This window comes from Exophiala xenobiotica (genome assembly GCF_000835505.1).
Source record: "Exophiala xenobiotica strain CBS 118157 unplaced genomic scaffold supercont1.3, whole genome shotgun sequence".
Taxonomy (NCBI): domain Eukaryota; kingdom Fungi; phylum Ascomycota; class Eurotiomycetes; order Chaetothyriales; family Herpotrichiellaceae; genus Exophiala; species Exophiala xenobiotica.
The window spans coordinates 1,340,505-1,362,847 of NW_013562492.1; the positions used below are offsets into that span (position 1 = coordinate 1,340,505).

A 22,343-nucleotide genomic window follows, 5' to 3' on the forward strand; every position below is an offset into this window, starting at 1 on the left:
GCCGGACATTCGTATCTCAGGACCTGGGAGTTGTCGAATTAATCTACAACAACAGTCGCGCATTGACCGGACCTCGATCGTTGACTACGGCATCTTCTGGACCGTCGTGCATTGGTAAGGCTGAGAGTTGGTGATCGAAAGGGGTAGCTCGCCGGCCCCCTGGATGTCAGTCGCTTGAAGCGAATACGAGCTCAGCGTTCGAGGCTCCCCCTTTGGATGTCTACCAGCACGGTGTTTTGGACACATCTTTGCAACAAACCTCTTCTCGCCCGGACTCTGTACGATAGCATGCCGCAAAATGCCTTCTCTTGCAAAGAAGTCGATGAATTTCATTAGAGATGTCTACACAGCTGCTTCGAACCCCGATCGACCTCTTCTGCACCCGCAAGGGTTTCAACCGACCACTGGACTTTCGACTCAATTCGTACAGCCCAATATTCCATATCAACAATCTCCATCATCACCATATTTGCAACCATTTCCAGTCCAAGGCCAATATCAACAGCCTCAAGGCTTGCAGACGCCGTATTCTTCGCAATATCATGGCCAGCAGCCGACCTCATCAAACAACGCCTGGTCTACCCCATTACCGTCCCAGGCTCCGCCTCACACACCAAGTCCAACGACGCCGTTGGTTCACAACACGTATCTGAACCATCCGTACAATGCCGTTTCGCCAAATGCGCCTCCGGGACAGTATCAGCCATATGGACTTCAGCAGCCGATCAGTGGTCAGCACATGTTCATCCCACCAAAACCGCCTCTTCCGCCGCGAGCACAGAGTCAACCATGGCAGAATGCTGAATCTCTACTGGTTACGCCTGCCGCGCCTTCTGCGACACCGGGATACTCTCCTCCACCGCCACATTCCGCTCCACCATCAGTTGCTACGTGTCACTCGAATAATGACCGCTTTCAACACCTGGCTGAGTTGCCCGCCACCCGGCCTGTACCACCTCCACTACCGCACAGGTCTCCTACTCAACAAGTACGTCCGGAGCTGCTACATGAGGCTGAGCATACAGTCCGGTCACAGATGCAGTCGAGCAGTTCTCCCTCGCCATCAGGTTTTATGGTAAATGACCTGTGGCCACCGATGACCACCTACTATGAATTGCCTGCTGAGCCCGCCTCCAGCACTCATGTCCAGCAACATCAGTTTGCTCATGCCGCCGTTAGTGCACCCACTTCAGGCCGAGTTGAGTTACCGGCTGCAAATTACGGCTCCGAGATACAAGATATACCTGCCCAGGAACGTCGGAAAAGCTCGAAGGCCCTTTCGGCGGCCGTCTCGACGGGAACTTCTTCTTCGATCATCTCACCGAAGGACCCGGGGTCCACCGCGACCGCCTCCTCACGGATTCCTCCCACAGCAACGACTCCGGTTCCGGAAGAGACCTCGCCTCATCTCAACAGACATCACGATGATCGCCCAAATTCAAGCTTGTCTACGGGAAGGCCCCTAACAGAGCCGTCAGAAAGTCCTAGTCTTCCGTATCAAGGACCAATAGTCGAAAGCAGGCCCTTCGATGTTCACCAAATGGCCGCTGTTCTTAACGATATACACCGTGCCAGTCCGAGGATGCCCACCCCTTCATCACCTGTTCCTGCGACATTACGGTCTGATAGCAATCTTCCATACCCTAATGCCATGGTCACCCCCCGACCTCCCTCGAATGAAGTGGCTACAACAATGTATGCTCAGACACATCAAGCTCAAACGCCATGGAACAGCATCGCTGCCCAGCTCATACCCGTTGCAGCTCCAAAAAGCCCAGTGTCGCACAGCATATTGCAAAATTACGATCCTCGATCGGCCGCATTCGGGTCTGTTGTCGCCAATCAGCAACCGTTTCCCAGGGTGGATGCTCCTCAACATCACTCTGAGCTACATTCGGAGGCTCTTCGAGTTGGGGAGAATGTGCAGAAGCCCAGAGTTCGCAAGATATTGTGTCTCGACGGAGGAGGGGTGAGAGGTCTATCGGAGCTGATCATCATTGACCACCTCATGGATTCGCTCGCGCATGTACGAGGCGCGAGGCTTGAACCATGGCAGGAATTTGACATGATTGCAGGTACGAGTACCGGCGGATTGATCGCCCTCATGCTTGGTAGACTCCGTATGTCTGTCAAAGATTGCATCAAAGCGTACAAGGAGATGTCCAAGGAGATCTTCACCCCAAGCCAGCGAACGGTCAACCTCGCCGGGAGATCCATTGACTTCTTGCACGCAAGAGGCCGATTCAAGAGCGAGCCTCTGGAGAACAGTATCAAGCAGATGCTCCGATTCCTTGGCCGTTCTGAGGACGAGTTACTTGCGGATCGCGATTCGGATTCCCCGGCGGTTTTTGTCTGCGCTGTAGAGGGTATCAATAGCGACGCCGTGGTGATCAGGTCGTATAAGAGCAGGGAATTCGATGACCTCAAGGAATGCAGGATCTGGGAGGCTGCACGAGCCACATCTGCAGCATCGAGATTCTTTGATCCGATCAAGATTGGGGATCGGCTGTACGTTGACGGTGCATTGAAGCACAACAACCCCATCGAAAAGGTTGATGAGGAGTCTCGAGGTAAGTTCTAACGAAGGATCTCAAGTTCAATTCAATGACTCATTCTTGGTGAAGGATTATGGCCTGGAGAGGAGCGGATCATCGTCAGCATCGGAACAGGCTCGGCTCCAGGGCCTGATGTGACTGGGGACCTGAAGGCTCTCGTTGACGCGCTTAAAAAGATTGTCACAGAGACGGAAGACACCAGTAATGCGTTTCGGAAACGGAACAGAGATATGGTCAACGCCGGACATCTTTATAGGTTCAATGTCTTTCATGGTCTTGCTGATGTCGGACTGGCCGAACACGAAGCCGTTGGAAAAATCGGTGCCCATACAGGTACTTATCTTCGTCGATTCGACACCGCAGCTGATATAGAACGATGCGCCAAGTCACTGAGTGAGAGCGGTCAGCGGCTAGGCTACATCGCTGGCGAAGGTAGGTTGGCTTGACTATGTCTCTCTCCATGGATCAGAACCCATCGATTAACGTTGATCGCCATGAAGAATTGAAGACATACAAAGAGATCAAACGAGTCTCGGCTCTGAGATGCGAGTTCTGTGAACAATGTCATACAGGTAGGTATCCTGCTCTTGATGGCGCTGACTCCCTCTGCTGAGACTGTCTATAGGAATTCCGTATTGTGATGGTCTCTTCATGTGTCCTGAATGTAGGATGATTATCTGCAAAGAGTGCCATCCAACTCACGACGAAAGCCATATGCGCAAGCTCCTACGATTTCGCACGATGCAGTGGCTGCCGAATGTCCCTGGTGTCCCAGATGCCGCTTCATGTTGGCATTGCGCGCAGGACTCGCCAAAGTCCAGGTGGCAATGTGACAAGTGCCAGACATCGCTTTGCCGACGTTGCGCAGGCCACGTAGAACGACGAGATGCTTTTCTGAAAGCTCATGCACAGCAGAACCCAGATCATCGCAGCTTCTGGGCGCTCTATCCGCAGCATTGGACCACGACAACAAGATGGATCACAGATCGTTGCCCGTGTCAGGATACTGGGCCTTTCGCAGGGCATTGCGAGCGTTGCCATGGCGGTGAGTGGGATGATACCATACTTTGGGTTCTAGAAACGTATTTGCTGACAAATATTACTTTCCAGTCATCGTGGCTGGCTCACGAACGTACAGTTGTCGGACCTGCACGGCTGAGTTTGGTTCCACGCAGGCGATATGCACCAATTGCTATGCCCAAGAGGACCAGAAGCACCTTTCAGCGCACCAATGGATGACGACGGACTTCATCATCTCCCCTGGTGGAATGGACGTGCTGACGCCGGGGGCGAGAATAGCCTTCAGCTGTACACAGTGTCCTGGCCAAGGTGAGCAAAGACTCTATAATGCGTGCTGAGTTATTTTCCGACCACTGAAACCTGCGACGCAGAGATACTTGAAGGGCTGGAACACCTCCATCCGCATCCTAATCTGCAATTACTGCTCAGCCCGCTCCTGGTGGAGCTGTGTGCAATAAATGCGCAACAAGCATGCCAGCCTGACCGGATTCAAGCAGATAGAGCCCGTTGCATTGATCCCACGACGGTTCTTTGCATGTCTTGCCTCACTGGTGAGTACAGTACTGGTTGATAGTACTTTGCCATATCTGATCCGAACCTTGCTTCGTCATTGGCTTTTGGATCGTATCGACTAGATGAGTGACTGACGGACCAACATCACAGTCCTATGCTACGATCAACGCGCGTCCATCTGCTTGACCAAACAATGCACCTGGGCTTATTGTGGCCAGTGCACTTCTTCGAAGCGCGTCCGTCACCGGCACAGGGTATACGAGGTCATGGTGAATCGACCGCCGTCCGGAGCCACCAACATGATCAAATGCTGCATCTGCACCCAAGGTGAGCACTACTGTAATCTCATCTAGTCCAATCCGCCGTCCATCCTACAGAAGTGGATAATTAACTTCTTGCTTTCTTAAATAGCATTTATGGCTTGCAATTTCCAGGGCCTATGGTGTGGAGACTGCAATGATTTCGATGTCTGCTTGCTGTGTGTGGGCAAGGTCAGTGAGGGCACGTTGACGTTGTCGGATGGACTGCCTCATATGAAGCTTTTGAAACAGTGCAAGACCCGCAGTTGGTTCTGGTACATGAAGAATGCGTGAAAGAGGGATAACATGACTGCCTGCGGCCCTAATCGAGTACGAAGCACTCACGCAGGGGACGTTGTACGATGATGGATCGCATTATGACCTGTGCAGTCAAGCGTACTAACTTAGTATCCAAGATTATCAAACTCGCCCTGTTACCACTCGTTTCCATAACCCCTTTTGAGTACAAAGCAAAGCTGACATCCAAATCAAGGATACGAAAGTTAGTATCCATGCTTTTTAAACTCGGCTTCCTGCCAGTCCCACAACTTCTTCGCAATCGCTTCATCACGGCTCTTCTTGTGCCCGGGAACACGATGCCCGAATGGGACATAATGCTCACCACTCTTGACCTCGTCCTTTTTGAAGGTCGCGCACCACAGCTCCGTGTAGGCGCCCTGCCTGGCGGACAAGGGCTTTGCGAAATAATCGTACGTCTTCTGGAAATACGTGGTGAAGTTCTTGGTCTTGAACATCTCGTCGAGCAGCGGCGTCTGGACACGGCCCGGGTCCGCGGACACACAGATGATCTGGGGATACCGTCTGGCGAGTTCTCGGGCGTGCAGGACGTTGGCCATCTTGGACTGCGCGTAGCGGGTGTACGACCATACGCCTTCCATGGGGGTGACGACCTTGTCGGGCAGAAAGACGCCGTTCGGTGGCATGTTGTGGGCGCCGGAGCTGAGATTGACGATCCGCACGTCCGCCGGCTGTGCAGATTCGGATTTGGATTCGGATTCGGCCGCCGCAGTCTTGAGGAGCAGAGGCAGCAGGAGTTTGGTCAGGAGCGCGTGGCCCATGTGGTTCGTGCCGAAGTGGATCTCGTAGCCTTCTTTCGTGGTCGGGTGCGGAGGTAGGCCCATGACGCCGGCGTTGTTGATCAGGATGTCGAGCCTGTCGTTGGATGCGAGGACTTGGTCCGCGGCGCGCTTGACGGACGCGAATGAGGCAAGGTCGAGTTCGAGGAAGTCGACGTTCGCAGCACCCGTGGGTGCGGCGGCGCGGACGTCTGCCATTGCCGTGTCGTATTTCGCTTTGCTTCGGGCCGATAGGTACAAGCGCTTGGGGTTGTGTTTGGCCAGCTCGATCACGGCGGCCTTGCCAATACCATTGTTGCCGCCTGTGACGATGATCACTTTGGAGGATAGGTCGGGAATGTGCTTGTCCGGGTCGTAGTGGTGGTCGTCGTGGACCGGGTTGATGGCGCTTCCTGGCATGCTAGCTACTAGTAGCTTTGCTGGCTGGCTGGACTGAGAGGGGGTATTTGGGTGTGTATGTGTATGTTTACATAGTGTTCGTACTAGCATAGGTGAGGTCCGACCGGGTTATATAGACATTTGGGGATTTCAGGCAGCGAGATTGTGTCGTGCAAGGACGAGGTGTCTATTCTGCTGCCAGGGTATGGATATGTGGTGTTGTGATTGGTTGGCGTGCGTGAGGCTCGGGGTGGGATTGAACCGGTCAGGCCTTCGACCGTGCTTGTCCGGGCTTGTTGGTTTGATGGTGGATAAATGATTGGTTGAGCTGCTCAGAGCCTCGCAGGTTCGTGACGGATGAGACTGGACTGTGATCCTGGATTTGTAGATTGGCCTCTGCGAGGAGTGCAAGATTGGCTGGAGGCCTTACTCGAGACTTCAGTCCATCCATTCTCGTATTTGTATTTGGGCCAGTCGTGGTGGATTGTCAGAATCGCCGAGTGAATTAATTGTTTTGGTGAGGGCAACTCTGCTGCAGATATTGAATTGATTATGCATCTGTGATCATTGATGCATGGAGTTTATCTTGCCCAAAGCTAAACAGCCCGCTTAATGCCCTGTAGCCACCTCGAGTCACGATGCTCGGCTGGGTTTTGTAGCGGTCATCAAAGAATTTTGCGACGTATTCTGCTCCTTGCCTATTGCCAGCCTTGCGCAGCCTCGCCTTGTTCTCCGCACTCCGCACGATGACCGCAGCCTCGGTTTGTATGAGGAGACCCGGGAGAATACTGATCACGACGAATATCGAAGTCTCCAGCCGGTCGCCACTTGATGTTTGACGGACGGTATTGCCAGAGTATTGGCAAATTGAGCAGCTCTTTCACACCCTATCCGATACTTGAAGACCGTCGTCAGATTGTTCCTACTCTTCAAGCGCCTCCATCTATTTATTGGCCAACATGGGAAGCGTGGGCGAGACGGACTTTGCCGCCATGAATTCGCAATTCGATTACGATGTGTTGATCATTGGAGCTGGTCTGAGTGGGATCTACTCCTTGTATAGAATGAGGCAGCTTGGTCTGAGGACCAGAGTACTCGAGGCCGGTACTGGTGAAGGAGGTACGTGGTACTGGTGAGTCGAGCCGAACATCTGTATCTGTTGGCTGGTGTTGACGTTCCTGCAGGAATAGATATCCAGGAGCCCGCTTTGACTCGGAGAGTTATTCTTACAATTTCTCCTTCTCCCAGGATGTCCTAGATGAATGGAACTGGACAGAGCATTTCGCGCCTCAGCACGAGACTTTGCGGTATATTCAGTTCGTCACAGACAAGTTCGACTTGCGGTCGGACATGCAGTTCAACACTGAAATCAAGTCAGCGCATTACCATGACGACAGTCGATCATGGGAGTTGATTGATCATCAAGGCCACCACTATACCTCCAGATTCCTGATAACAGCGATGGGCTTGTTGAACAAACCGACACTACCGAACGTCCCTGGTGTTGACGACTTCAAAGGACAGGCTTTCCATACAGCACGTTGGCCACGCAAGCCGGTGTCGCTCGAAGGTAAAAGAGTCGGCATCATAGGCACAGGAGCCACCGGCATTCAGATCATCCAAGAAATCGTGAAGACAGTCGGTCACTTGACAGTGTTTCAGCGCACAGCCAACTGGTCCGCTCCTCTTCGAAACGCCAAAATTACTCCCGAAGAGATGGAAGACATTCGCAAGCGGTATCCTGAAATATTCAAGCAGTGCAGAGAATCCGCCACTTGTTTCCTACATCCGCCAGAACCCAGAAAATCAACCGAAGTCTCAGGAGAGGAGAGAATAGCATATTGGGAAGAAATATACTCTCGGCCAGGCTTCGCTAAATGGGTCAGTAATTTTGCGGATATCGCCTATGACAGGCAGGCAAATGCTGCTTGTAGCGAATTCTTTGCGAACAAAATCCGGCAGCGGGTGAAAGATCCAATAACCGCAGAAAAGCTCATTCCGAAAGATCACGGCTGGGGCACGCGTCGTATACCGATGGAGACGCATTATTTCGAGGCATACAACCAGGAGAATGTCCGACTGGTCGATATTAGAGAGGATCCAATCGAGCGCATAACCGAGAAAGGAATCAAAACCCGGAATGAAGAATTTGAGCTGGATATCTTGATCTACGCCACTGGGTTCGACGCCGTGACAGGATGTTTCACCGCAGTAGACTTTCAGGGCGTGAACAAGGTGAAATTGAAGGATATCTGGAGCGAGGGTCCTCAGACACAACTAGGTCTTTTCGTTCGTGGGTTTCCTAACATGATGATGGTTATGGGCCCGCATCAGATGTTTGGCAACATACCTCGGAGCATCGAGTTTGCAGTGGGGTGGATAGCGGACTGTATATGCTATTGCCGAGACCACAACATCACCCGGATTGAAGCCACGGAGAAGGGGGTGGAAGAGTGGACTGACCACGTCCATAAATGCTCAGAGGGCCTCTTGACCAATGAAGTGGACTCCTGGATGACTGGCATCAACAAAAATTTGGCTCACAAGCAGAAGAGGACAATTGCAAGATATATGGGGCCTGCTCCGGGGTACAGGAAGAGGTGTGATGAGGTTGCAGCTCGAGGATATTCAGATCTCAGCCTGGCTTGAGGACGAGAGAATTTGGTGCGATGAAGTCCGTAACTCCGTAATGGTAGTACAGACTGTCTGGACATGTATGATGATCAGTATGTTTTCCCAGTTCAATGATCTTACGAAGGAATGAGAGGAAGAAGAAAGATTCACTGTCACAGTGGTTACGGAGGTGAATATCCAGTACGGAGGAGTACTTGACTATGAGACCACCTTACCTTGCTTAGTAAGTGTTCGGAAAAATTATCCTCCGTAATTCCGGCTGATTGTCGCGTCACGAGTGCGACACCCATTAAATTACCATCCCCACCCTACAGTGCCTACCTAAGGTAATACAGTGGTCTCACCTCCGCATTGAAGTGCTATATTAGATCTTTACTGACAATCTTGTACCATTAGAATTGTACGACATTTGCGAACGTAAACTCCCCCAGCTGGTGTCACTGACAACAGACACGCACCTCAATCGTCCTCGAACATGGTCCCTGCGGTCTGATGAACAGGCCAAATGCCAGTTACTCGAAAACGTTTCTGACGCGGAAGAACTATCGGGGGCCGACTCTGTTGCGGACCGTACTTGGAAGGAATACTGCACTTGCTTTCGCTTCTGACTCCGGAATCAACGCAGACGAGGAAAGCGCGGTCATGCAGACCCAACCCGCCGAGGACGACCTGGTGGCAATCTATGGTCCTCCCGCGAGCAGCGATGACGAAGACACCAATGCCGACCTCGAGACAAAAGCAGATGTCCCTCTGAACACGACGAAGAGCCCGACTCGCAGCCCACCGAAACGCCCGGCCACCACGGCAGCATCCTCAAGAAGCAAGCGGAGGAAACTCAAGGACCAAGACTCCCTTGACACGATCGATGTACCCAACCCGCCTGACATGCAAGACGCATGGCTAGGTTCCCAGAGCTCTCAAAAGGGTTCTCAAAAGAGAAAGCTCAAACAAACATATGCTGGTCGCAAATGCTTTGAGAAACCCGAGGCCATAGACACGCTGGGGATGAAGCCCAGCCTGAAGCAAGAATTCATTTCATACGAAGAAATTGAAAGGCCTGGGAATGGTCTTAAAATCAGAGGAGACTATGTTGGCGTTGCTCCATTACCCGAAAAACACTCAACCAGAGCCGCATCTCGACGAAATAAAGCACTGGATATCGCAGACCTTCCACAAGCTCTGCGAACACGGAAAGAGACAGACTTCCGAGTTCCCGAACTACCTGATATTACCTCTTCGGCTGCAACTTCAGCTACAGATATTCTTTCCGTATTTGAAGATGCACTCCCATCAAACAGCAAGCGACAAAGATCAGGATCGACGTCTTCTCTATCATCTGTTGACTCGATGTTCATCCTGGAAAACGAAGCTGACCTCATCGAGCAAATTGAGCCGGTCGAAGATCGTGTTCGTTGTCCAGTATGCCAGAAAGTTGTCCACGATTCGATCTCGTTATATATTCCGGACAATCTGCGCTCGTTGTCGTTCAAGCAACAACAAAACTTCTGCTCTCAGCACCAGGTGGCCGATGCCAAGGAGCTATGGGAGCGGCGTCGCTACCCGAATGTCGACTGGGCAGAACTCGAAAAGTCTCGAATACCTGGCCACTTGCCTTCATTGAAGAAGCTCATCAACCGGCAAATATCGAGTGTTTATCTCGACGAACTCGACAAGAAAGTCAAGACTGCGAAAGGCAATCAGAAAACGATACGCCAATATCTGAGAGAAGGAGTCGTGGAGGTAGCTAAGCCAGGCTATTACGGCCCGAAAGGCACGAGAATTATGGTCACGGCTATCACAGAGGCACTGACAGAGACGCTTAAAAAAGCTCTACAATCCGACGCGGTCCTTCGAGCTGCGGGTGTTGGCGGATATGTTAGTGCTGTGTTGGTTCCGACGTTGACGCTCAGGCTGGTGATGGAGGATATGTCACTTGCTCATGATGTGGACCAAGGGAGAAGGGTCCTGGAAGAGAGTACGAACATTGGTGTTTTGCTGAATCCCGACGATGATCATCTTGAACGGGAGGATGATGACTAGGAAACGGATTTTGTGTTTGCAACGGGGTGGTGTTTTCCTACTACTTCGGTGAAATCTTTCAATCAGATGCTAGTTAGCATGCATGCGTATGAGAGCGAAAAGTGTCGACATCTTTATTGATATCATGTTTGGGGCTCTGAAAATGGACTTGGGTGGAGTACAGCTGACAGACTGTGGACAGTGTTACCTAGTAGGTGCTTGCTAGTAATATACCTACCTAGGTAGGTCTTCTAAGCCTCACCAGCCTTATTCAAGGTTGCTTTCGTTGCGTCCTGAGGTCCGGAGAACAAAATGACATGAAGTGGCCCGCTTCTGTGCCCCTGTTCTGTCGGGTGGGAGGCTTCAGAGGCTTCAGGTGCTGATTCAGCAACGGCAAGCATCCACCAACCTCAATGGGATGGATTGTTATGCAACCAAGTTACCAGACTAGTAGGTAGGTGACCGGGGGGAGGGGGAAATGGCTTACTTGAGACGGGAGTTACGGATACCTTAGGTAAGTTAGATTGGTCTACTAGTGGTAGCTATGGTATATGTCCGTTGATATGTTGCCCTTTTATCCAATTTCGAGGCCTTTTTATGCCTTTTGCTTTTTGAATACCCTTTTCAGACTTTTCGGTCTTTTTCTTTGCCTGTACGGAGTAATCGTGTTGAGTTGCCAGTTAGACGTACTTCCGGGGTTGCCAAAAAATCCCGAGATCGAAGCGGCGAAGCCGAGACGCGCAGAGATTAAGGTCTGCGTCCGAGGAGCACAGAGTACAGAGTACAGAGTACAGAGTACAAAACCGTAACAACTCCACAACAAGTTGGGTTCTCGTGCATACCGAGGCGAGAGCGAGCAAGACGCACATTTTCAAGGCATCGTAAGGGCCTTTATCAGTATTCCTCGACTATAGCTTTTGAGCCACAGGAGCAGGAGAGAAGAGCAAGGCAAAAAGAGCAAGGCAAAGAGAGCAAGAGAGCAAGAGAGACAAGCGTCACAATGGCCTCGCAAGCCCAGCATACTTCTAACGTCAACGACGATAATCCCAAAGACCCAGCCGAGGTCCCTCTTCGCGCGTACAACTCCCGACCAACCCGTCCCAATCCGAATCCGAATCCGTATCCAGGCGTGCCAGGGCTGCCGGAGGCACCTCACTCTACGGACGCTCACCGTCGGCGCGACTCGACCATGACAAGGACCCTGCAGCGGCCCATTCTCTCGCCGAGAAGAAGAAGACAGTCGGAGAACACGACTACCGGCATGCTGGCCCCTTTCGCCGGTCGCTTAGGTGGCAATCAGACATTCATCCTCGACCGGTCGAACCCGGCGGATGCCGAATTGTTGAGGAAAGTGCCCGACGCGGCGCCGAATCTGAATCTCCGGGAGATGTTCGATCTCGGCGGGTTCAGGGAGGTGGATATGTACAAGGCTGCTGTTGTCGAGTGTTTCGGTACGTTGATCTTGCAGAGTCAGAGTCCGAGTCTTGGTGTCGGGCCTGGCTCTTGGAACGGATCCGCACAGGGGCGTCCGGGCTTGACAACCTCTCCGTGCTAATGATGCGTAGGAACCATGATCCTCGTGTTCGGCAGCGCGTACGACTCCCTCTCCCCGGGCACACCACCGCCCCAACCATCCCCTACATCGGGCGTCTTCAGCACCACCTCGTTCCTCGGCCCCCTGGTCGCCGCGTGCATCAACACGATCCTCATCACGCTTCTGATTTACTGCTTCGGCGCGATTTCCGGCGCACATCTCAACCCCTTGATTACGTTCGCTACCTTCTTCGCGCGGTTGGCCACGTTCCCACGTCTCGTACTGTATGTCGCGGCGCAGACGTTGGGCGGGACACTTGCAGGTCTCTTGCTCCGCGCCGCGGCGGGCACGCGGTTTTTCAAGGTCGGCGGCTGCTTCTTGTTCACGGACGAGGCGAGAATCTCGTCGCAGTTCGTGATCGAGTTCATGGGCAGTCTGCTGTTGCTGGTCATGGCGTTTGGGGTGGGTTTGGATCCGCGACAGAAGGAGATTTTCGGGCCCGCGCTGGCGCCGATACTGGTCGGGCTCGCGGCGGGTGGGAGTGCGTTGTGTTTTGCGTTCTCGGTCCCGGGGAGCGGTGGTGCGGGATTGAATCCTGCGAGATGTTTTGGTGTGTTTGTGGGAAGTCATTTTCCCGGGTGGCATTGGGTTAATTGGGTGGGACCGCTGGCTGCGAGTATGCTGCATGGGATTGTGTATTGGATTGTACCGCCGGGGTCGGCGCAGAATCACAGGATGGCAAGCGTTGTTGATGAGGCGGATGAGACAGACGAGAAGAGGGTCGATCGTGATACTGTTTGAAGGACTGAGAACTGGGAAGGCGTGAGTTCAAGACAAGGAATGAATGGATGGATGGATGGATGGATGTCAAGAGCCCATCATAACTCTTCTTTTGGGCTGCCTTTTCTTTCCGCCTCCTTTGACGAATTGGACGGCTTTGTGCGTTCGCTCTTCAAGCCCGGCGTCTTCGCCTCGATGGCCTTCCATCCAGCAATTTGTACAGTATAGGTCCCCATCACAACCGATGCAGCGTAGCGTCGCGTCGTCATTGCAGATGATGCACCATGTATCGATCTCTTCGTCGGCATAGCCGACGTTCGTTTTTGCTCTAGGTTTGGAGGGATTGGTCGATTTCATCGTTGTCGGCACTGATGGCAATGAGAGCCCCGCGAAACGAGACGCTAGGTCATCGTCTTCGCTGGACGTGGGCTCAACCTGAAGAGGATCAGGGTCCTTGGAGGGTGTAGAAGGAAGATTCAATGAGGATGTCTGTTCAGCTAGGCCTTCGGAGTTGTTCTCTTCAACCTGGTCTGCTGCTTCCCTGCCGTCGTTTTGTACTGACTCTGGAGGCTCGTGATTGACCTCGTCGAGGATTCTTGCCAGCAACTCATCCGCCTCTTTATCGAGGGTGTCCTTCGATTTGCTCACAGCCCTGCCCTCGACCTCCTCTTCAGACTCAGGCTCGGGCTGGAAGACCGACACATCGACAGCAGGTACTTTAGCAGGTGTTTGTGGTGCGTCGTCTTCCTCCTGTTTCTCCATCGATTGAGATTCTTGTTCCTTGGCAACATCTAACGCAGACTTTGCTGCCTTCAACAAATCCCCCACCTGCTTCTCCTCGCTTTTGCCCACGTCCCATTCATCTGAAGGTCCAAGGTCTGCGAGAAGCTCTTCAACAGTTTTGTCATCTTCGGACTTCTCGGTAGTGTCTGCGGGATCGTGTGTGCTTGTATGTGCGTTGCCTCCGATAGACTTCCATCGTGACAGCAAGTCTGAGTGGAGGGCGTGTGCAGGATTTGTAGATAGAGATGGCCCGCTTGCTAGAGGCGTCTGAAAGCTATCACGATCAGTTTGGAAGTGAACTACCTTAACACTGCGGTACTGCCTACTTGGTCTGGTCGAAAGAAACAGTGGATTGTTTGAGCGCGTTTAACCGTGACAATAGGTGTCCGTCTGTATTAGAGTTGGAATCATTAGACATGATCTTCGTTCCCTCGTGAGCTCGTCATGATAAAACTGTTGTACAAGAAGTTGTAGGATTCACCAAGCACCAGCACGAGTCTCGGTTATTTCGCATTTGCGCGAATGGTGCGCGTCGTGTGACGTAGAACCTCGGCTTCCGAAATCAGCGGCCAAACTACAATTGCCATACGACGGTCAGCTTGTCCCTGATGAAATCCATCACAGATTTCCCAGGAGTTCCATCGCATTCTGAAACGCTTGAAGCACCTTGGAATCTGTAAGCTGTGTTAACATGAGCCCACTTAGTCGAAGCGGAAGACGTACGGTGAGCCTGCTTGGTAGCAAGAGATGACTCTGCGTTCTGCGCAATCGCAATCCTGGTACGTAGCCTTTTGACAGCACGCTCGGCCTCGTGTTCGTTTGATACTTGCATATACAGCAGAAACTGCTGCAGAGGATGTCAGTCTGGAACACAAACAGGGAAGGCTTCGCCTACTTGGAACCGAGTCTGGAATTCGTTCATGATGGCTTCCTCAGTTGCGATCTTCGGTTGAATCTCATCGTTATAGCGCTTCTCCAGCTCATTCCAATCCAGTGACTCCAGGTCAGCGGCTTTGTCTCGCTCGGAAAGTGATTGTTCGAATTCTTGGAACTCTTCTTCGAGTCCTTTTTGGTATTGTTCGATCCGTCCAACGAGTCTGTTGGCTTCTGTGGGAGTGTTTGTTGGGTTTTGAGCAATTGGTTCTCGCTGGCTATGGTCTTCTGTAGTTGTTTGCGCGATTCCTCGCAGTTGATCATGATCCAGGTTCCCACCGGTTTGGAAGGGGTTGTCACGGTTCTGGCGGCCTTCCACATGTTGTGATGTGCTGATGCCGGCGCCTCTCTGGAATTTTGGTGTTTTAGGACTGCGTAGAGGCGACTGGGGGGTTTCGTAGACTTCTTCGTTGTGTCTCTTTCTTCCGATGCTGGGAGTTTGGACGTGTCGAGGTCTGTTGGGTAACGGGGGAGAAGAGTTGACTGCTGTCGCCGCGTCCATCTCGGTGCTCTCCCCTCGCGAACGGGGTGAGGCAGAAACAGATTGCACAGCAACATTCTGAGACTCCATGGTTGCGTTTGTGTTTCTCTTCTATATATTTCATCAACGAAACAAAGACTACAAGTTGGTGGTGAGCTTGAGACTCTTTCTTCATCGGCTAATCAGCGGTTTTCGGCCCATCCCGTCACGCTTGTCCTTTATTTGCTTAGCGTCTCTTAGCGCCAACACGAAATCACGTGGATACTTCACACGCCATCTGCATTTCGTCATGGGGCCAGTTGTGCCCAGACCCGGCTCAGCCAGTGGTAGAGAAGGCGCATCGACAAGGTACGTGATGCCTATTTCCTTTGTTATCCGTGAGGCTCAGCAATGATAACCGTGTCTACGTGATTGTGCTTTGCTGCACATTCCTGAAAATCCTCAGACAAGAGTCTAACATCATGACAACAGTTCAGCTTCCAGCCATCCACCAGAGTGGTCGCTGGATGAGGTCTACGAGCCCACAACCGAACACGAGGTTGAACACCCCCTGAACCCTTACGACGATCTCATTTGTGTCGACACCAAACATTCAAAATCACAGGAAATGGATTGCGGTATTTGTCAGAAGAACCTCACTCAAGAGGATGGCCCGAACTGCGTGGGCTGCGTCCGCAGCATGCTCTACCCAATCCGACTGGAATTGGCACGAGTACTGCTGGAGAAAGAAGCACTTGGAAAGAAGGTCGAGGCTATCGTTGCGGAAGATGAGCCAGAAGAGCCACTCGACAACGCGATTGCAATTCTAAGAACGGCATACCAACAACAATTCGAGATGGACGAGGTGCAGCAGATCAATGAAGAGAATTCAGAAACGGAACGTCAGCTTGCTATCGCTCAGAAAGAGTTAGAGTTGAAACAAGAGAAAGCTAAACAGCTCAAAGAACTCCTTCACAAGCGCAGAGCGAATCTTGCCGCCGCAAAAGACGCTGCACGTAAAAATGAGGCCAAAAAATGGGAAGAACTCAAGGAGAAATCAGCGCAGCTGAAAGCGGATCATGATATCGTCCACAACAAAACTGTTGATGCCAAAGCAGTGTTATGCCGAGAGGCTGCCTCGCTGTTGGGTTTGCGACGCGTCAAGAAGAAGATCAAAGACGGTTCGATCAAAGATTGCTACATGATTGCACAACTTCCATTGCCGGATCTCAAGGACATCAACAGTAAGCATATTGGTCATTTTCCATTTGAGCCTCACTGACAGCTTCGTCTAGACATACGATGCACTGAACTCACAGCGGTGCTCGACAGCACTGCTCGTCTTGTCTACCTTTGCGCATACTATCTTGGTGTCCGACTTCCTGCCGAGATCACGCTTCCTCATCGAGATTACCCCTTGCCAACCATCAACTCTCCTCAAACATCTTACTTCGGCCATCGAACCGCGTTTCCTGGCACTGGGTCGAGTCTGTCCGCGCCAAGCAGCCCCACTGCATCTCGTGTCGATGTCAGCTCCTTCCCTCGACCGCGTCCTCTGTTCATTGGTTCCTTCGACGTCAATGAAATTGTCGCCCAGTACGCCAAGAAAGAACCTGTTGCATTCAACTTCTTCTTAGAAGGCATTTGTCTCCTCGCTTGGGATATCGCATGGCTCTGTCGCACTCAAGGTTTCGTTCAGGGTACCGAGTTGTGGGACGATGTCTGCGATATTGGTCGGAATCTGTGCCAGATGATTGTCGCTGTGCCACAATCGCCTGCTACATTTCGCACTCTGACTCAACGAGACCTCCAAATTCGTCAACTTCGATCCCACAGCACATCATCACCGGCTTCTGACAGCAATATGATGGCCGGTCGCCTTGGTTCTGGTTCACACACTTCAGCGCATACCTTTCTTGGCTCTGCTGCTGCCGCTGGCGACAATCCATCTCGCAACTGGCGTCTCAACAAGTACAACATGGTTGTCGACCCCTTGAAGAAGCATCTGCTTGGTGAGATGAACACCGCAGAGTGGGAGCTCCTCGAGGAGCAGGAGTGGGACGATGGAGGTGAGAAGATGGACGACGCTGTCGTTATTAGGACCCGTGCGATGGATGGAAAGGATTATGACGAGTCCAGGAAGGTGGTCGGCGGCGAGGACGTTGGCAAGGGCAAGGGGACGAGTGGTTGGACCAAGGTCAAGAGCCGTTAGGAGCCGCTAACAGCCGGTTACGTGTACATGATGATGACGATGATGAGATTACGCATTGTTGGAAATGGGGAGCATGCCCGGCCCAAAATGAGGCTGGACGAGGGCGTTTGGGTGGCCTATGTTTTTTGTTAGATTTTTGAGATACCCAGACTCACGCGCCCCGGCAGCGCATGTCTTACGCGGCTAGCGGACGTCAATGGCAATGCTACTGATATGACTGGCACCCTTCACGATCAGATTACGGCCGAGGTGTCATGGAGTGGTGGAGTGGACGTCCTCCAGATATCTCCCCTCTATCGCGACAGTCCGTGCCTTGCAAGGCTGGCGCATGCCATGACCATGTACCTTAGGTACCAGTGTGCTGGATACGGGGCGGAAACCCCTCATGAAAAGATAACCCTCCCTTTCGTTCCCTTATATCGGTGAGCGACGCCCTTCTATTTCAACACAAAACAAGATACGTTATGCAAGAGGAGGTCCACGTAGACGTTGTGGCCACATTCCATTTTCCCCCTTTTATGAGATTGCAAGGGGATATACCAAGGTAATTCTAATCTCACACAGCTGCAAGACAAGGCTGGGCAACGCTGGGCAAGAGCGTGGCCAAGGTGCAAGTACACGGACCCAAGAGGCTGGTGGTGGAGGTGGGACTTGGTATACCACGCACCCAACCACGGTATCCGTGCATCGAATCCACTACGTACGGAGTATGTGTCTTTGTTTCTGCACGGCCGAGCCTTGCGCCAGTGCCAGGCCGGAACAACCCAATCAGAGCACTGCATTCACTCCATTCACTCCATTTCAACACAAAGCCTCGCGCTTCACGCCTCGACCACATCCGCTTTGATCATTCTATATCACCTACTCCCTCCGTACTCCTCTTTGTTTGTGCGGCCCAGTCCCCTCCATCAGTGCCGTTTGCGCGATTACGATGGCTTGGGATGGCTTGGGTTTGCATGGCGAGATGGCCACGTTTGCGCATGCCCGGCATCTCTTGGAAGGCGGGACGTCGAATTTCCCCGACTCCCCTTGAGTCTTGACAAGGGAGGATGGGTTGCCTTTGTTCATTTCGTTCAGTGTTCACTTGTTGGCGTGACCAATACTGCCGCACGCGACCGGGTTCACCTCTTTTGCTTACTAGTATTGGACGTGTTCACTGCACAACAGTTCCACGTCCTTGCGCCCCATGCAATGCCCACAGTTAAGATAAGACTTGTCACTCGGGACCTCTTTTTTTCTGCCAGCCATTCATTTCATTCAGGAAAACCGGACACGAACTCACAGACCTTATTCAGGGTCACTGCCTTGAATAAGTCATAAGGGCACCCTGTTTGCCGCTCGCCGCTCGCCGCTCGCTTCGCCTCCCTTCGGGTCTTCGGGACAAACGAAAAGAATACGAACGCCGTGGAATAAGACAATCGCCTATTTGACCATATTGTCCATGTTCGAGTCAGAGTCCACCACGTTCGTCGATCTCTCACACCTACACAATAGTCTCAGACATCATTGGAATCTTGATCTTGGCCTTAACACCAATTCATACGACACACATTCCACAGAACAACGTATATAAAGCAAGAAAGAAAAGCCTGGAAATCCGTCGCAGAGATGAAGATACGACACGCCTGGGTCATACCCAGCACCCTCCTTGCGGCCGCTGGTACGGCCGTCGCCCAAGACTCCAGTAGTTGCACCCTCGAAGGCGGCAATTACTACTGCAGCCAGATCGATGCAATCTCATATTCGAACTTCGGTACTGCAGGACAGTACCAGCGAGTCACCAACATGGACAGCCAGGGTCAATGTGATTTTCAAGCGGCCACTTATGGCGGTGGCATGGCTCCATTTGACGACGAGGTAAGTGGCTTTGACGAGGACTTTTCGATGTTGCCCTCCATTTTCAGGCCTGACTGAACATGAACGTGATCTGATCTTTTTCTCGTGATTAGGTATCGTGGCACTTCCGCGGTCCAATCCAACTGAAACAATTTGCATATTACACTCTCGGCTCGACCCAGTCGAAAACCAAAACAAAGCGCGCATACCACCCTTCGCCGCATATGGGACGGTATGCGCATCAGCATTTCCATCAGCACAAACGTGATGCAGGAGATGCGCAGGACCGAGAAGTGGCAGCCACCAATAAAGAGAAGCGCGCCGATGGGGACGATTGGACGGTGTGGAGGAAACTCTCGAGCGAGCAGAATGCAAGCCCGGCATCGACCGTGGCGACCGATTCAGGTTCAGCAGCAACCACCGCTGCTGCAGCTGGGCCTGACATGGTGACCGCAACGATCGATGGAAAGATTGTATCCTGGACGAACGATTATTTCGGACCGAGTGCGACTTCGACTTTCGCGACGCTCGTGTCGTCGGCACAATCCGACTCTGCATCTGTGTCTGCGTCTGCGGTTGCAACTAGCGCGACGATCCCGTTCCCAGCTAGCGCATCGTCTTCAGCAGATGATGGGTATTCAGCTCCGACAGAAGTTTCGACGTCAGCGCCAGCTTCATCTCAGCAAACCAGCTCTTATCCAGTCGCCTCCTCGAGTAGCTCTTCTTCGAGTGCAGCATCGTCGAGCACAACAACTTCCAGTACAGAATCGTCAAGCGCAGTATCACCAAGCTCGGTATCATCAAGCGCGGCAGCCTCGAGTGCGGTATCATCAAGTGCAGCATCCTCAAGCGTCACACCGTCAAGCTCTCCCAGCACATCCGTCGGCGCCGGCACATGGGCTCGACAAGCATACTACGACGCCGAGGCTGGCTCGGCCGATGGGCTTGTGTTTCTCAATCACTTTGGCGGCGGTGGATCAGGGGTCTTTGACACGACATGGGGCCTGTCCCTCTCCTACGCTAATGCCGACAACACCGGCGCCTCGTCTGGCCCCGTGACGCTGGCTGACACGTTGGTCGGCGACAACTCCGAGTTCGTGATCATGACGGACAAGGCTTGTTCAGGCGAGAACGGTGATTGCGGATACTATCGGCCCGGGAGTGTTGCCTATCATGGGTTCTCCGGTGCATCCAAGCTCTTCTTGCTCGAGTTTCAGATGCCCTTGACCGGCACGTCAGGTTTCAACATGGACATGCCCGCGGCGTGGATGCTGAATGCGCTGATCCCACGCACGCAACAATATGGCAACTGTTCATGTTGGACGTCGGGCTGTGGCGAGTTCGATATCTTTGAGGTTCTCGACTCGGGGAATACGAAGTGCAAGTCGACGTGGCACGGAGCCCACGCGATTGGCGATAGTGATTATTTTGCTCGGCCGACCAACGCAACGGTCAAGGTTGCTGTCGTGCTTGTTGGAAGTGGGAGTACAGGGAGTATCATGGTGTTGGACGATGGGACGGAATTCGATGAAAGCGTGACGGAGGCGAGTGTAAGTGCATGGTTGAGTGGGATTGCGACGGGAGAAAAGAAACAGACGAGTCTGCCGACGAGTTGAGATCTTTTTCTCTGGGTTGATGTTTCGCTACCCGGTCAAGGCTCTTCATTTCATGAAAGGGATTGGTTGCTCATCGAAGCGAGGAGTTGGCGGATTGTGTGATTAATTTCTGGTGGCGTTGGGTCGAGGGTGGACGACAATATGGTCATGACATGATTGTTTTGCTCCTTCACTCCTGGTGGCTTGTACCCTTTCAGATGAAGATTGCGATAACTACCGTTCAATGTGTCTGGTTCAAGCAGCCTGAGCCTGAGCCTCTTTCAGGGCTCCTCGCTGCTCCACCGTCCGGGCTATTGCCACTGCATCATCCGTCCTCAGTTCCTCGAATCCCTTAATCACGCCTTCTCGGTCACCCTTGCCCAACTCTTGACTCATCTTGTACTTCCCTTCCAACCTCGTGATTTCGACTTCGATGCCGATGATGTTTTTCCTGAGCAGTTCAATATACCGATCTGGCGCATCGTTAACGCCCCAAGGCTTCGAGTAACCCATCACATTCGTCTCGGCATGATACGACAGGTCACTGATCTGCTTTTGCAAGTACTCGCCGGTTTCTTCGTTCTTGGAGTCGAAATAGATCGTGGCTGTGCCGTAGGCTTGAACGGCAGAGTAATTCCACGTCGGGACGACTTTGCCTGTGCTGGGTTTTGTCTCGACGTAAAATTTGGGTGTAACGTAGTGATGTGCTGGACCATTGAATATCACCGAGACTTCCTCCGTGAGACGACCGTTGGACGGCGATCTCGTCTGTGCGGCTTCTGTCATGGCTTTAGAATGGGGATTGGGTTTGGCCATGTGGCCACGTAGTTTTCCCAGCTCGGTCTCACTGGTATCGTCTTGCACGTCGATCAGCCAGGGAAGGTGCGTACATTGAATTGTTGAGAAGTTTGACGAGGGTATGGCTGTGACTAAGAGACCCAGAGGGTTTTGTTTGATGAAGTTGCGTAGCGCGGGGATGTTGAGCTCGGCGTGGACGGCTCGGAGATACATGCTGTCGAGTCGATGAGGATTGATTTGATGGATGCGGTGTGCTGGGTAGTGATGGCGAAGACGATAAGAGTCAATGATGGTTACTGGAGTAGATGGAGGCTAATGAGTTCTTGAGATAATACTCGTATCCTCAACTCGCTGAGAGTTTCCGTTCTTCGTAGGTCCCTAAGCTAGGCTTCGCCGGACATACCCGTCATCAATCACTTCATCAGAGACAATGTGAATGCGCCCTTTGATCTCATTCAATCATCAGCATATTGACGTGACCAGTCGATCGGGCTCTGTAGGAAACGAGTGAGGAGCCTCGTCAAGCGCAAGGCGCACGTCGTCTAAACCGAAAGGAAACTCCACGCCCGAAAATCTTTGATATCGCCGCTTGCAACTACCTGAACGAGCCTGGGTCCAGCCTTCGGGATACATCTCCGTCGCTTGGAGGAGCTGCACAAGATTCATTCCTACAGCGCCGCAGCAGAGAATAGCCGCAAGCAGCTGTGGTGTCTAATGAGACAAATCAATCCGCAAAAGATAAGCAGAGAGAAGCATCGATCGAGTCGCAACCCCAGCGATAGGCTGAGGCTCCTAACGTTAGCTCCGGGGTAGCCTCAGGCAGCCTGGTGCCTAGCGATTTCCTTATCACCGCTTAGTAGGTGCCGAGGATGCCTAGATGGGCTCCGTCAAGCCCAT

General features: G+C 52.4%; 10 protein-coding genes across 10 annotated transcripts; 6 read left to right on the top strand and 4 right to left on the bottom strand.

Moving 5' to 3' along the window:
• Positions 1–298: 298 nt before the first annotated feature.
• PV05_04695 (uncharacterized protein) lies at positions 299–4,681 on the top strand (the record flags this gene model as incomplete). Its single annotated transcript, XM_013461122.1, has 8 exons — positions 299–2,570; positions 2,625–2,987; positions 3,056–3,127; positions 3,181–3,600; positions 3,666–3,884; positions 3,947–4,126; positions 4,239–4,415; positions 4,500–4,681. The coding sequence occupies 8 exons, from the start codon at positions 299–301 to the stop codon at positions 4,679–4,681; spliced, it is 3,885 nt and encodes a 1,294-aa protein (XP_013316576.1).
• Positions 4,682–4,890: 209 nt separating this feature from the next.
• On the bottom strand, positions 4,891–5,883 carry PV05_04696 (uncharacterized protein; the record flags this gene model as incomplete). Its single annotated transcript, XM_013461123.1, has 1 exon — positions 4,891–5,883. The coding sequence occupies one exon, from the start codon at positions 5,881–5,883 to the stop codon at positions 4,891–4,893; it is 993 nt and encodes a 330-aa protein (XP_013316577.1).
• Positions 5,884–6,821: 938 nt separating this feature from the next.
• On the top strand, positions 6,822–8,531 carry PV05_04697 (uncharacterized protein; the record flags this gene model as incomplete). The annotated part of the gene is made up of 2 exons (XM_013461124.1): positions 6,822–6,994; positions 7,047–8,531. 2 exons carry the CDS (start codon positions 6,822–6,824, stop codon positions 8,509–8,511), a joined length of 1,638 nt encoding a protein of 545 aa, XP_013316578.1. The 3' UTR covers positions 8,512–8,531.
• A 305-nt stretch (positions 8,532–8,836) lies between these two features.
• On the top strand, positions 8,837–10,803 carry PV05_04698 (uncharacterized protein). Its single transcript, XM_013461125.1, has one exon. It carries the CDS (start codon positions 8,989–8,991, stop codon positions 10,534–10,536), a length of 1,548 nt encoding a protein of 515 aa, XP_013316579.1. The 5' UTR covers positions 8,837–8,988; the 3' UTR covers positions 10,537–10,803.
• Positions 10,804–11,515: 712 nt separating this feature from the next.
• PV05_04699 (uncharacterized protein) lies at positions 11,516–12,934 on the top strand (the record flags this gene model as incomplete). The annotated part of the gene is made up of 2 exons (XM_013461126.1): positions 11,516–11,966; positions 12,081–12,934. The coding sequence occupies 2 exons, from the start codon at positions 11,516–11,518 to the stop codon at positions 12,848–12,850; spliced, it is 1,221 nt and encodes a 406-aa protein (XP_013316580.1). The 3' UTR covers positions 12,851–12,934.
• On the bottom strand, positions 12,917–14,030 carry PV05_04700 (uncharacterized protein; the record flags this gene model as incomplete). Its single annotated transcript, XM_013461127.1, has 2 exons — positions 12,917–13,886; positions 13,939–14,030. The coding sequence occupies 2 exons, from the start codon at positions 14,028–14,030 to the stop codon at positions 12,917–12,919; spliced, it is 1,062 nt and encodes a 353-aa protein (XP_013316581.1).
• Positions 14,031–14,230: 200 nt separating this feature from the next.
• On the bottom strand, positions 14,231–15,116 carry PV05_04701 (uncharacterized protein; the record flags this gene model as incomplete). The annotated part of the gene is made up of 3 exons (XM_013461128.1): positions 14,231–14,286; positions 14,336–14,459; positions 14,508–15,116. The coding sequence occupies 3 exons, from the start codon at positions 15,114–15,116 to the stop codon at positions 14,231–14,233; spliced, it is 789 nt and encodes a 262-aa protein (XP_013316582.1).
• A 291-nt stretch (positions 15,117–15,407) lies between these two features.
• On the top strand, positions 15,408–17,579 carry PV05_04702 (uncharacterized protein). Its single transcript, XM_013461129.1, has 2 exons — positions 15,408–16,249; positions 16,301–17,579. Exons 1-2 carry the CDS (start codon positions 15,634–15,636, stop codon positions 17,215–17,217), a joined length of 1,533 nt encoding a protein of 510 aa, XP_013316583.1. The 5' UTR covers positions 15,408–15,633; the 3' UTR covers positions 17,218–17,579.
• A 571-nt stretch (positions 17,580–18,150) lies between these two features.
• PV05_04703 (uncharacterized protein) lies at positions 18,151–20,968 on the top strand. The gene is made up of 2 exons (XM_013461130.1): positions 18,151–19,074; positions 19,167–20,968. The coding sequence occupies exons 1-2, from the start codon at positions 18,826–18,828 to the stop codon at positions 20,667–20,669; spliced, it is 1,752 nt and encodes a 583-aa protein (XP_013316584.1). The 5' UTR covers positions 18,151–18,825; the 3' UTR covers positions 20,670–20,968.
• On the bottom strand, positions 18,232–21,922 carry PV05_04704 (uncharacterized protein). The gene has a single exon (XM_013461131.1). It carries the CDS (start codon positions 21,657–21,659, stop codon positions 20,904–20,906), a length of 756 nt encoding a protein of 251 aa, XP_013316585.1. The 5' UTR covers positions 21,660–21,922; the 3' UTR covers positions 18,232–20,903.
• Between the last annotated feature and the right edge of the window lie 421 nt (positions 21,923–22,343).

Excerpts from the sequence above, each read along its gene's own strand:
- PV05_04704 (XM_013461131.1), bottom strand. The coding sequence starts at position 21,659 with ATGTATCTCCGAGCCGTCCACGCCGAGCTCAACATCCCCGCGCTACGC.
- PV05_04702 (XM_013461129.1), top strand. The coding sequence starts at position 15,634 with ATGGATTGCGGTATTTGTCAGAAGAACCTCACTCAAGAGGATGGCCCG. Across the intron at positions 16,250-16,300 it reads GGATCTCAAGGACATCAACA|ACATACGATGCACTGAACTC; the intron begins GTAAGCATATTG and ends AGCTTCGTCTAG.
- PV05_04703 (XM_013461130.1), top strand. The coding sequence starts at position 18,826 with ATGAAGATACGACACGCCTGGGTCATACCCAGCACCCTCCTTGCGGCC. Across the intron at positions 19,075-19,166 it reads TGGCTCCATTTGACGACGAG|GTATCGTGGCACTTCCGCGG; the intron begins GTAAGTGGCTTT and ends TCTCGTGATTAG.
- PV05_04698 (XM_013461125.1), top strand. The coding sequence starts at position 8,989 with ATGAACAGGCCAAATGCCAGTTACTCGAAAACGTTTCTGACGCGGAAG.